The sequence below is a fragment of the Lytechinus variegatus genome, chromosome 18 (assembly GCF_018143015.1).
Source record: "Lytechinus variegatus isolate NC3 chromosome 18, Lvar_3.0, whole genome shotgun sequence".
In the NCBI taxonomy this organism is placed as follows: domain Eukaryota; kingdom Metazoa; phylum Echinodermata; class Echinoidea; order Temnopleuroida; family Toxopneustidae; genus Lytechinus; species Lytechinus variegatus.
The window spans coordinates 18,440,476-18,455,080 of record NC_054757.1 but is presented as its reverse complement, the minus strand read 5'-3'; the positions used below and the strand labels follow the sequence as shown (position 1 = coordinate 18,455,080).

Here is a 14,605-nt window from a genome sequence, read left to right as displayed (position 1 = left end):
ATTTAAACTTTAAGTGGTATCAATGACAGCATGTGCAAAATATGATCTACATGCAGATACATGTATGCATAATTTACATGTACATGTTATCCTGCACACATGTGAACTTGTTTTCAGTAGTGGACGGAATGAATACTGCATTTGTTATCCATGCATACATGTAGGATAAAAATTAAATACTCAATATGAAAATTAAATATTCACGAAGAAACTATTTTGTATGCAAAGTGACCATGGTATGCAAATGATCTCATAAGCACAATATGAAGATCATTGGTGCAAGTTTGATATAAAATCACAGCAAGGTTCCCTGGATGAATAATTAGATTAGGCCTTGAACATTCAGGTCAGCTGGCTGAGACAGTAATTATCACCCTCATTCTAAGTGTTAATCACTGACCTTAATACATACACAGGTCTATGAATCATCATCAGACTCTGTTGACACAGGGGCTATATGTGTTTGCAAATTGCTTTTGATATTAGGTGGTTTCAAACCGCCTCGATCACAAGAATCCCCGTTAAATTACGAGAACTTCTTAAGGCTAAAAAATACCCGTTAATTATTCCTGCATTCACACCGCCCCGAAACACATCCTTCGGGATAAGTTCCCGAAGTTACGAGCATGCGCAGTATGGTCTGATAAGCAGGCAAGGCGCAAGATTCAAAATCACTAGCCCAGCAGCCACCCACGCCGCCGCGCCCAACGACACGCTGGGCTAAAAGTTCCCGTAATTTGCTTTCACATCGCCAAAATACCTGCGACCTTGGAAAAATCCCCACGAAAGTTCTCGTAATTTCGCCAAGTACCTACTATTTAGCGAGTATTTTCTTTCGGGGAAATTACGCGTAGTTTGCTTTCACATTACCAAAATACCTGGTATTTTCTGATCGGGGTAAATTTCCCGATCAGAGAATACCTGGAATTGGCAAACTTCGAGGCGGTCTGAAACCACCTATTGTGTGTGAGGGTGTATGCATGCTTTGGGGTTTTACAGACATGTATCCACGGGGGGGGGGGATGTTTCAAAAATATTTAGAGTATGACTTAGAATCACACTTAAATGCCAAGTTGCGTACATTGCATATATCATATACGCGTCGGCATTTACTTTGTGCAACCCTTAAAGGACAAGTCCACCCCAACAAAAACTTGATTTGAATAAAAAGAGAAAAATTCAACAAGCATAACATCAAAATCGGATGTAAAATAAGAAAGGTATGACATTTTAAAGTTTCGCTTCATTTCACAAAACAGTTATATGCACATCGCAGTCGGTATGCAAATGAGGGAACTGATGACATCACTCACTCACTATTTCTTTTGTATTTTATTATATGAAATATGAAATATTTTTATTTTCTCGTCATTGTCATGTGAAATGAAGATTCATTCCTCCCTGAACACATGGAATTCCATTGTTTTAACATTTTGTGCTTCAGGCAAGGAGGTCCTAATCATCAAATTCGTAAAAATTGAAATATTGTATAATTCAAACAATAAAAAACAAAAGAAATAGTGAGTGAGTGACATCATCGACTCTCATTTGGATGTATACTGGCTCGTTCATATAACTATTTTGTTAAAAATAAGCGAAACTTTGAAATGTCATAACTTTCTTATTTTACATCCAATTTTGATGAAATTTTCAGCATTGTGCTTGTCTGATTTTTCTCTATTGATTCAAATCAACATTTTTCTGAGGTGGACTTGACCTTTAAAGTCATGCTTGAATCTTTTGAGAAACACCCCCAGATTGTTTTTATAGACCTTTCTGCCCCTTGGCAAAAAGCTAATTTTTAGGCCTATTATTTCTACATACAGTATAACCCTATCATTTATAATTAAAGGTGCAAATTCAGGTCTTTGGAGGACAGTTTTATTTTTTTCCTGTCAGATTTTTCAGGGTTATCATGTCTGCTCAGAACTAATGACCTCCCTCTTTTTTAATTATTTTTATAGTATCATATCTTTTTAAAGACAACATCCTCACAGGGGATGAGAACCCTTTTTAGCCAAACAAAACCGAGCAACATACTGGCACGTCACCCCCCCCCCTCCCACCCCACTTATGAAATCTTCAATCCATCCACCTCAGATGGCCGTTATAAGACATACCTGTTGATTGGTCAGATGCTCTCCGCCTGACTTCAGTAACAAACAAACGAGCAATATGATTGGAGAACTGCAGGACATCTCCAAATTTGTCTATCATTTCTGTGGCTGGGCTGTTTTCAAAGACCTGAAAAAAATAATAGTTCAAAGAGAGCATGTCTTTAGTTCAAGAGTATTTCCTAATACATCCTCCATGTCAAATGGAAGCCTCATTGGGAAGAGACAGCTGCAAAAAAAAAGAGAATGAAAAGGTTTGCATCATGAAGTTTAGGAGTTAGAATGAAAATGTGACTACTGCTGCATAATTATCTTTTTCAAGTTGATGTACAGCGCGTCCCAAAAAAAATGTCCCTCTGACATAGGACTGAATTAATTCAAAAATGTGGTAGGATTCTCAAATAAATGTTCATGAGTAGAAAGCTCATTTCATGTTCTAACTTTTATGAAAATTTCATTGGTCGCGCTTCAGCGGTTTTGAATACACACTCTGTTACGTAACAGTGGTGCACTTTCATTCCAGGTTTGCACCATTGATGCATTTCTTCATTGTCTATGGCATGTTAACCCCCATTCTTACATCCAGGATCTGAGCAGGGATAATTCCCTATTAATCATATCTAGGCTCATCAAATCATAAACTTGAGCATGTTCAGAAGGACACGAAACATAAAAAATTAAGTATGTTTGATGATTGATAAGAGGAATCAGTGCAACAACTTGAAAGAAAATGTGAACGATGGATGAGTAAAATAAGCTGAAAAAGGGGGAATCAACAAGTTAATCACCCTTTGCAAAAAGGAACTATACCAAAGAAATTTTAGACTTTTTTCTTTTAAAAAGTTACACTGAATTATTGAACTTGACCTTAGTAGCTAATTAACTAAAAAAGTAATGAAAACAAAAATGCAGTATTGTTGGAATTTTGCATGAAACAGACGTGACCCGTTGTCTCAATCATTGTGCATCTCCCGTTTATCAAACATGAAATGAACTGTCAAATACTGTTTTGCCCTTCTGAACATGCTCAAGGTTGCGATTCGATGAGCCTGGTTAGATCATGGAGATTTCCCCTGGGGGGCCACTTACATTGACGAGTGGATACCATGCGCGACCAAAAAAACACGTAAAAAGGATGTCTTTTTCACGATAGGGCACGTTACGTACGTAACGTGATAAGGGTGTCAAAAACACAAAAATAATGAAAAAAGGGTATCTATTTCGCTAGGAAAACTACGTGTTTAGGGTCGAATTTGCGGGGATGATAAAACAAAGATAAAATGTTTTATAAAGGATGTCTTTTTTGCCCCAACACTTCGTGTTTAGGGTCTGATTTGCGCGAGGTGTAGAAGGTGGGGTCGTACTAAACCAAATAAGGTAAAGCCGACGACCGAAGGACCCGTAACAATAAAACATTCCTTTACTTGTTTAGGGGTTCATTTCAGGGAACATTTGCCAAGAGTATCGTTTTGTTTCCAATACTTGTTAAGGGTAGGGTTTCAAACGCCAATACTTGTTAAGGGGTGCATTTTCAGAAAATGGAAATTACGTGTTTAGGGTGCTTTTCGAGACCCCATGGTCGCGCATGGTATCCACTTGTGAATGGAAGTGGCCCCCCGGGAGATTTCCCTGGTCAGATCAGGGAATTCCTTGGTCAGAACAAGGAGATAGAGGTGATATCTCCTTGGTCAGAATGGTCAAAGGGGGTTGATATGCAAGAAAGTGCAGAACACAAAGCAGTGTTGCATGCATATAAACTTGGAATGGATTGAAAAGCACCACTTTTACAAAATGGGCTGTGTATTAAAAACTACTGAAGCGAGACCAATGAAATTTTTTATAGAAGTTAGAACATGAGATGGGCTTCCTATATCCATACATTTCATTGAGAATAATTTTTATTTTTTGAAGTTATTAAGCCGCATATCAGAGGGACATTTTTTTGGGACGCGCTGTACAGTGTATACAAATGCATGCAGACGCAGCTCAAGTAAAAAATAATGTATCAAGAAATACACCTCATGAGTGATGATTACCTTCATTTTTTATGAGTTTTATTTTTTCATGCACCCCCCCCCCCCACAGTTCATCCTTGACCTACATGTATCCATCTGTACATCAGTCTGTCAAACATATGCCCTGCTTTCTGACTACGCTTCTGACAGTTAATAAGAAATCAAAACAACATCTACAATGTATACCAAGCAAAGGCTCCCCCCCCCCATAAAAAATAAATAAATGTAAATATTAACAGTAAAGTACACACAAATTACTATCAAACATTATACTGAATGCAGAGAGAGAAACTCTCAATTAGTAGGCCTACATGTAACTTTTTCAGTTGTATTAAAACACATATTATGAAAGATTCTCGTGTAAAACATGAAACCTAAAAGACAATCTTGATTTTGACAACAAAAGACTCTAAACCACACAAACCAATAATTATTGTTGTCATTTCTCATTGAGACCTGACAAGGGCTCCACTTGATATTTATTACATGTATCTCATCTCTCAAATCTTAAATTACTGTAAATGTACATGAATGCCCCACTTACAAAGCACATGACTGATCTGTATGTACTTTACAACTCAACAAAACAGAAATTAATGTCCATCACCATTGTCAATTTGCCAGGATTAAATCACATGGCACACAGGAAGGGCAATAGGAAACAATTCTTTCTTTTCCAAATGAGAATTTAAATAAACTATTAAAAGGAACAAAAATACAAGTACATGTGCAAGCAAATATAAAAACAAAACATATCTGTTTTGTGCTGCCTGATGGAAGATTCTCTCTGAAAATAATAATTGTTTACAAATAATTGTTTACAAATAAAATCATCACACAGTGGCAGATCCTGTGGGGTATTTCACAAAGATTTAAGTATGACTTAGACTCGCACTTTAAATGCCTAGTTGCGTGCAGTATAAAAGGCATGATCGCATTGGTCATGCCAAAGGACACGCAGTACTGCATATTGGTCAATTCATATTGTGTATGCGTCGGCATTTAAGTGCGACTCTATTTCAAACTTATACACCCCCAGGTGTTTCATAAAGATTTAAGTTGTTCATAATTTACACAGGGTTGGTGACCCTTTCCTGTGCTTTGTGATACCTGTTTTCCTTATTTTATTTCTCTTGCTTTTATTTCTCTTGCTTTATTCAAAAGATTCTAGTTTCAGGAAAACGACTCTAATTATTTTCACAGAGCTCCAAGTGAAAAGGGGGCGTGACTGACCTTGCAGAATAGGGGCAACATCATGTAGAGCTTGTCCTCGTGCTCCTTCTGCGAGAGGGGCTGGGCCGTGCAGCACAGCTCCACGTAGAGCTTCCGCAGGTGCATCAGTCCCAGTGCACTGTCCTGCGTGTTGGTTGAAGAGGAGCCGGGGAGCCGCAGGCCCCTCCCCCTCATGAACGAGAACATGATTGGTGGGTGGTAGATGGGGGGTGTGTCCTAGATTGATGTAGCAGCAGCCAGGGTCTCCTACACACCTACTCCACCATCTGAATATATACATGAAGAAAAGATACACACATGATAATAATACACAACAACATTAAACATCAATCAAACAACAACACAAGCAATAATAACAATTTTCAACAATAATTAGAACATCATTAACAAAACAAGCATCATTATACCACAATAACAATACCATATTAAATCAATATATTAAAGTCAAGATATACATGTACATGTAAAAATTGAACAAGTTTGTGGAAAATGAAATTATTATGTCATGGGTTTAAATGACCATTAGCAAAAATCTCAAAAACAATGTTTCACAACATAATGTACATGTACAGTATTCCACATGAATATAGAGTACATGTACACATGTACATGATGCAAAAAAGCATGGTTTTGGAAGGGGGACTTTTGAAATCAATAGAGATAGATCTATTAAATAGAGATCTAATCTACATATTCATCTGGCACATCTTTCTACAAAATACATCTACATGTACATGTTCACTATAAAACTCTGGACAAACAATGAATAACCACAAAACAGAATGTCTCCTATAGAAACAAAAATATCATGTACATGTATGCCCTAGAGGTATGTAATTAATACTCGTTCAAATCATGCAATACATCAAAAACAGAAAAATGAATCTACATGTACCCCTCCCTTCCCAAAAAATAAATAAATAAATAAATAAATAACAACAATAATGAACAACAAATTATAATAATAAAAGTTTGATAATAATAATTTAATAATAATAAACAACAATATTAAACAATAGTAACCTTGCTCAGATATACACGTATGCAGAACTGTACAGCAGTTCATATTCTGTACTAGCACAAACAGCAGTCAACACAAATCAACAGGAACCTCACTCAACTACTTTTTGTGTAAAGGGTAAAATCTTGACAATGATATTCCTTCTAGGGTAATCACAGCTGTAATCAAATACAGCACCAATCACACAACCAGCACACAGCGCTCTTCTTTCACCCTCTTGGCCATGTACAGCAACAGTCCTCACGCAATGATCGGACGGCCTCTACCCGAATTGACACAAGCATGCCATGGGCAGATATTGATCCTAGAACCTGCTCATACATGTACATGTACATGTACTACAGCTACATATCAATGGCCTTCACGCCAAGGCCAGTTGGAGATGGCTTTATCAGCGGACGGACGGGCACAATTAATAATCACTCGGACAAGAGTTTCCTGGGATTCTCGGCGCAATTATAAAATCCTGATACGTTCATGCCTTTAGGAGCATCACCTGTTCCACCATGAGAAAAACCTGTCCATGCACTAGTCTCATTTCAAGGCTGCAATAGTTTTCTTTATTATTCAATCTTGAACTTCAAGAATGCTTTATACAGAGCGTCACAGAAAAAAGGAAGCCAGGATTCCCACACCTAATACTTCAAAGGCAAATTAATTAAGATATTTCATTTACGTTATCATACAATTCAATTATTCCTCTACATTTTGATACCTAAATATGTGATGAAAACTTCACGCATTAATCAACTAGACGAGTTTGAAATTTTAAAAATCAGGTTGCGCAGAAAAATTGAACAAGATTGGTTTGTGAAACGACAACCATGCTTATTCAACGACAGGCTCATAAGCATTTCTTTTGTTTTCTTTGTTAAGTTTCTCTCACTGATCCCTGAAATGAGAGTGGATTCAGATTGCGATTCTCTGTGCAAATCGTTTCTGATAGGCCTCAATATTTATTGTTGGCAATCTGCCATGTTTTATTGATTTGCTATCAAAGTCGTTGGTCTCAAATTAAAGATGAGATTCCACTAATACCACATTAAAAAGAATCAAATTCATAGTAAAAACATGAGTAATAATTGTGATATCTAGCTGTGAAAACGGATTTCCTTTTTTGTGGGATGCACTGTATACATGTACATTTGTATATCATCCATCTAAAATTCCTTGTTAATACTGAATACAATGACCAGATATTAATACATGTACATGTATCTACTATCTAGAGCTGTATTAAAGGGCATACCAACCAGAAGCACTAATAGCGCCACCTCAAGTCCTCAACTACTAATATCTGGCCAGGCTCATTACCCATGATGCAATATTTTGTGCAGTGTAGTCTTGTACTATACAGTACATTTGTACATGTACATGTAGGCCAACTTGAGCCATAACACAGTAATTCACGACTTGATGCATCCATACTGCAATAAAGCAAAACAAGTACATGTACTTCTCCTCTTAAGAGCAAATAGTTTCTCTTCACAAAAATTATAGGCTAATTTATTCTCAGAATGTCAGTCTCTGTTACCTCCTCAAAGAATTAATAAATTTCTTCGAAATGCAAACAAATATACAGAATTCAAATACAAGACAAACAGATTTAAAAACAGTGCCCTCCATAATCTTGTACATGTACTTGTGCTTAACAAATATTACAAATCATAACTGAAATAATTTGAAAATTCTTTAAAAAAAACGTTTGATATATATATACATGTTAATAGAAATAGTGAAATAGTTTTTAATTACCATTCACTTTATTGTGCTTTTAAAAGTTTTATTATGAATGAATATCATTCTACCATATGAATTCTCCCATTATTCATTCATCTTTATCAATAATTTATTGTGCAAATGTATGTGAATTATTTAAATTGTCTCTGTGTTTTTTAACATGTACCCTGTAAAGCATGTGTAATTCAGTTTTTGCTGCAATACATGTCTACAATGTATTGAATAAACCATTAAATGAATGAATGAAATAATGAATGAATGAATGAATATTATTATAAAGATAAATCTCACAAGGTTCATTTTAAGACTAGCTATTATTAAACACAGTCAATGACAGTGTTGGTTAGATCACGCCCCTTTTTATAAGCCACTTACCGATATCTTTACAATGAAATATTTATGTAAGTACCATATTTATAAAGAGGAACATTTTTTTAAATTCATTATATTATCATGCTGTACCAGGAATTTCTTTTTCTTTTCCATCCATGAGCTACTCTTTAAACTTACATGTTTACAAGCCTACTTGCATGACTGAAAATGCCTTGTTTAGCATTATCAAAAGGGAGATGCTCATTAGCACAAAGTCTCAATGAAAGAGAGTTTTCCATACAATGATCCAATGTTTTAGACCAATACCATTTAAAATTCATTTCATGTACCGGTACATGTAAATCTCACACGCAGTCTGGGCAAAATTATAATTCTGAGTAGAACTCACCGAGCATGCCTGAATGCAAGAATAAGGGCCATACCTCCTTCTCCTGAACTGACTGATTTTTGAAGGTACAGGGTAGTCTGTAAGCACAGACTTTAATAACATTGGCACTTTAACAAATAATATCAAGTTTAGGGTGAAGACTAGACTCCAAACCTTATTCATATTTATGTACAAAGCATTTGCAGGTAAAAATATTATTTTATTTCCAATTTTCTAGGCTTTTTTTCATGACTCTATTAAAAAACGCATAAATCTGCATCAGAGCTATAATATACTGTAGGCCTACATGTAGGTACATGTATATAAGCACATTGAATGAGGCTTTCCCTGTGTTCTTTTTAAGGTCAAGTCCACCTCAGAAAAATGTAGATTTGAATCAACAGAGAAAAATCAGACAAGCACAATGCTGAAAATTTCATCAAAATCAGATGTAAAATAAGACAGTTATGACATTTCAAAATTTCGCTTATTTTCAACAAAATAGTTAAATATGAACAAGCCAGTTACATCCAAATGAGAGAGTCGATGATGTCACTCACTCACTCTTTGTTTTTTATTGTTTGAATTATACAATATTTCAATTTTTACGAATTTGACGATTAGGACCTCCTTGCCTGAAGCACAAAATGTTAAAATAATGCAATTCCATGTGTTTAGGGAGGAATGAAACTTCATTTCACATGACAATGACGAGAAAATAAAAATATTTCTTATTTCATACAAAAGAAATAGTGAGTGAGTGATGACATCAACTCTCTCATTTGGATGTAACTTCATATGAACTATTTTGTTCATATGAACTATTTTGTTGAAAATAAGCGAAACTTTAAAATGCCATAACTTTCTTATTTTACATCCGATCTTGATGAAATTTTCAGTGTTATGCTTGTTGAATTTTTCTCTTTTTATTCAAATCAAGTTTTTGTTGGGGTGGACTCGTCCCTTAATATCATCCTGGATTCTTCTAAGCTCTTTTGAGCATTTCAGGGGCAAAATCTCCCCATGCTTCCCCCCCCCCCATGCAATTTCTTCCCTGGTGTGTACATGTATAAGTAGTCTCATTCAGACTCTGCACTATGCAAAAAACAAAGATCCGTGCCTGCAGACAACTATGGTACAATCAAGGTGAATGAAGGAGAGGAAATATTCCCATGGCGCAGCAACAGCGCATCTTGATGTGGCGACTTAAGTGGCTGAGTGGTGTCAGGGCACTGACCAGCTATGTAGCTTCTACTCCATTAATGCATGGACCTACCACTCAGAGTGGTAGGTCCATGATTAATGCAACCATGGGTTGGCAGGGATTAGTCTCATCTCAAGTCATACAAATTTGTAATTAGTGTAAATGTATGGAATTCAGTCCCATATTTGTGGTCAGATGTTCAAAACTTCAAACCTGTACGTTATTTTTTTTTACGATAAAGTTGAATATCTGAGACCAAAGAAATCTGTTCAAGTTTCTGAGAAATTTAACCTCAAAGATAATATTAATAACACATTGAATATTCAAAACATTAACTTTTGGTTAAGTTTTTTTTAACGTTAATGTCAGTTTATTCACCCCCAAAATGACCTTTGACATTAGCCTAGTGACCTGAAATTTCATTAATCTATTTGCCAATACAAAAATATCTATTAGTATTTGTATGTAAAATCATTAGTTTCAATATTACACTGTATCTTGAAAATTCAAAATCATAAATCTTGGTTTTAATTTTGAAAAAAGGGTTCTGATGTTGAAACAGCATACATGCAGTCAGTTGATTGGCACTACATGTATGACTCTTTACCTTGATCATGTGACCTAAAACTTGTGCTAAATGATCAATCAGATCAGTGGTACATCCCCTTCACATTATTATTTGAAGGTTTGCATGGTGGCATGTACATGTATGTTGTAGATGTGGTTTACAGTACACCATGTGGAGTATTATAGATGAGCAGAAGCAGTAGAGAGACTCGACGTTTCAGGCAGGTTGACTGTTCGTCTTCCTCGAGTCTCTCTACTGCTTATTTATTATCCATACATTCATGAAAAAAATAATAATAATCTTGGTTAAGATTTCATGTTTACATGTATACCAAACACACTTGTAAGTTCACTGACCTTCACAACCTTCGACCTTTATCCTGTTACCTGAATCTAACGAACAATTATCAGTGATACTGCATTGTAGCTTTAATATATCCTTACGGAATACATGTACAGTATGTAGATCCATATGTACATGTACTTCCAAAGTTAAGATGACATTTCAAAAAATAAAGATTTCAATATTGACGACATCACTCTCATTGCCACCATCGTGCCCATGTCTTGCTTCTGCTACTGCAGGCAGGCAAGACAAAAAATTGTGATTTGGGGGCATGAGAGTGAATAAATGTACCCCAGACCCAGACATTTAATTTTTTTTCTCATGACATTTTTAGTTAACCCCAGACAATCCTGTAAAAAAAACTCTTTTCTGCACAGTTCAAATTTTCTGCCTAACCCCAGCTACATGTATTAAAGAAAACACTTTCTTTTCTCACACAAAAGTCAGTAAATCCGGACTTGTGGTAGCCATAGGTGTAAAGCAGTTTACATCAGCGCTGGCCCAGTCGCAACTCTGGCCTACATGTACATGTAAGTACACATTTTACATGTACATGTACATGGAGCATTGACTGCATCATCCTTGGCTTGGCCAGGTTTCTTTTCTCACTACAACTTATAAACATGATAATTGCCCGGCTAATCTTGCAATTTTGCACCCTGGCAAAATAATCCTGTACACACTATAGGTGGGGTTAGCCCAAGTTGGAAAAAAAAAACTTTGAGAAGGAACGTGGGCAACATTTTAATAACCCCGGACGATACATGTCGGTGGGGCTAACTTGCCATTTAACCCTATAGTACTGGATTATTAACTAGGAAAATTTTGCCAGTGTGAAGGGGTATCTCTGCCCAGTGCAAACCAATATGCTCTAGACATATAACACTCTCGGGTGACCTTTCACGAATCTTCCACACTATATAAGATTGAACATGATGGTAATCTCCCCCGAGATACTCCTGTATTAAAACTATTTTAGCTTGCCACGGCTAAATCTGGGTAAACTGAAGAGGCAGTCTGTCTGGCCTCTATGTTGGTAATTGGTTTTTTTTTATGATAAAATTAGCATAATATATTTCTGATTTCCTGAACATACATGTACATGTATATTGACATTTTTCTGTAATTGCACACTCAAAGAAGACAAAATAAAGATAATACTGTACAACCTGCACAAGAAAAATATTGTCTTATCTATGCACATGTACATACATTGTAGTCATACTGTCAGGGAACGTCCCTGGTCATATACAGTATGCAAAAAAAAGAGGAAAATACAAACAAAGTAAACCTAGGTCATAATCTTAAAAGTGATTTTTTTTTATATGTACATGTATGCATGTACTGCTTGCCTTTTAAGGATATGTACAGACTTTGTATAAGTAGAAAACACATGAACACCAGTCAAACTCTTTCTCATTTTCATACAGATACCGGTACAGTAGGCCTCTCCACAGAAAACATTTTAAGACCCATCTTTCTCAGAAATTACCGTTTTGGGGAAAGAATAGACTTCCACTTTGAAATTTTTCATTATTCATTTGATGGTTCATGCCTGCCATCAATAAATATATATACAGACTCCAAGTCAGAAGTCTCGCAAGCCAGTAAAATATTTATAACATAGGAATTTATTTGCATTAATAGGCATTTATATAGCACCATGTACATGTGTCCAATTAATTTCATAATAAATAATATACATGTATTCCAATTAATTTCATAATAAAAAACATCTTGTTCCTGCAGTGAAGGTACGAATATACATGTACATGTGTATTGTAAAAACATTTTTGTTTGTGGCGTTTACTTGCTTGAAAGTGCTCTATGATTTTATGAGTGAAACTGAAACCTCATTCAGGGGATCATCACAGAGAATTAGTGCACTTGGCTGAAAGCATACCTGGAATCAAGACTACCTTTTAGAGGCTTAAAGTGGCCGAGCTCCGGGGATGCTTCAAACGTGCACGATGCGCAACATGGTGTATACATCTACATACATGAATGAGGGATATATATGTACCTGCATTTGATTTGAGGGAAAATCTTGAAAAAAGGGGAGAATATGGGCACAGTATGTACATGTGTAGATTCCACTACACTACTGTACATGTACATGTACAATGAAATGCACTCTACAATTAAAAAAGTCGATGTGATGGTGCAATGTACATAATAAATAATAATAGGCATTTATATAGCGCCATCTATCTAGAAATATTCTATTCCGAGGCGCGTTATTATTATTATTACCCCGGCTTTAGCTCGAGCTGCCTTTCAGCGCTCATGCATTCAAGGAATTAATCCTGCCGGGTACCCATTCACCTCAACTGGAGCATAGCACAACGTGGATAAATTTCTTGCTGAAGGAAATTACGCCGTGGCTGGGATTCGAACCCACGACCCTCTGTTTCAAAGTCAGAAGACTATAATATCCACTGGGCCACAACATATGTACATACATGTATTGTATACACTGTAGGCCTTCAAGTAATTATGTTGTAATCCAGGTTTTTATGTCCTTTTTTATGCCTGCAATCATGTGATATAAATGTACCGTCTGCCCAAGATGTTTACTTGACTGCCACGAGACCAGCTAGCACTCATCCAAAGTGAAGTGGCCGCAAATGAGAATAATATACACTGTACACGGAAGGGACAAAGTGGAAATTTGGACGTTTATAGGCCTATTAGGTAGATACAGTATGCAAGGCTCCACACTAACTTTTTTTCTTGGTGGCCCAAACAATCTACCAAAATCATCAATTTCATATTTTTGGTGGCCCTAAAACAATAGAAAACATTACAATTTATCAAGACTTTGGTAGCCCAACCGGGCCACCAAGTGTTGGCTTTTACAAAATTTTGGTGGCCCGACTCTCATTTTTGGTGGCCCCGGGCCACTGCTAATGTCGAGCCCTGCAGTATGTACATTGTACATGTCTACTACATGTACATGGGGGGTGGATGATTACTGAAAAAGGCCCTATTTGAGAAGACAATAAAAATGAATAAATTAGAAAATTAGGCCTACTCTTCGCTCTGGAACCTTAGTTTTGATTTCTACATGACATGTACTTGACCTGGGTTCTGTACATACAATGTATATTAAGCCTAGCGATTAATGGTAGAGTTAAAGAGAAATTCCAGTAGTTGCAGTAAATACTGATTTCATGAGAAAGTCTGAAAAACAAGGCTTAATTGTCAGTATATCATCGAGGATCTAGATCTGGTAGTTACATAAACTGAACTTTGTGAAATCTTGAAATCTACACTGAAAAATGTTCACACCGATGATCCCCAACACAGATACATGTAAGCGCACGTGGGACAATGTATAATTATTGCTTAGAGCGTCGGGCCCTACGCCCTACCCAAATTCTGTGCTTACATGTATTTGCTGATTTCTCAGCAATTACACATTTTCTTCCAGAATCCTTTGGCACATGCATTTTATTTATACAAACAGACACTTTGGTGGTCATTTCATTGGATTCTGTACGAACTCATTTTGATATCGTTACCAAAACTAGAATTTACCTTTAAGTTTTACAACTGACCAATAATGCAATTGATCATACTAAACATCAGCCCCATAATAAAACTTTCATATGTTACAGGGCGCTGAAGACAAAAACAGATGCATGCGCAACTGAATGAAGAAT

At 36.2% G+C, this 14,605-nt stretch overlaps 1 protein-coding gene across 1 annotated transcript in view; it reads right to left on the bottom strand.

Annotated features, from left to right (window-relative positions):
* LOC121431620 (WD repeat and FYVE domain-containing protein 3-like) overlaps positions 1-14,605 on the bottom strand; it is a 105,220-nt gene that overhangs the window by 80,265 nt on the left and 10,350 nt on the right. Inside the window, exons 2-3 of the mRNA XM_041629202.1 lie at positions 5,363-5,628; positions 2,121-2,244 (exon numbers count right to left, since the gene is read on the bottom strand). Of these exons, the coding sequence (XP_041485136.1) occupies positions 2,121-2,244; positions 5,363-5,548 (310 nt within the window). The 5' untranslated portion in view covers positions 5,549-5,628. The remainder of the gene's footprint in view (positions 1-2,120; positions 2,245-5,362; positions 5,629-14,605) is intronic.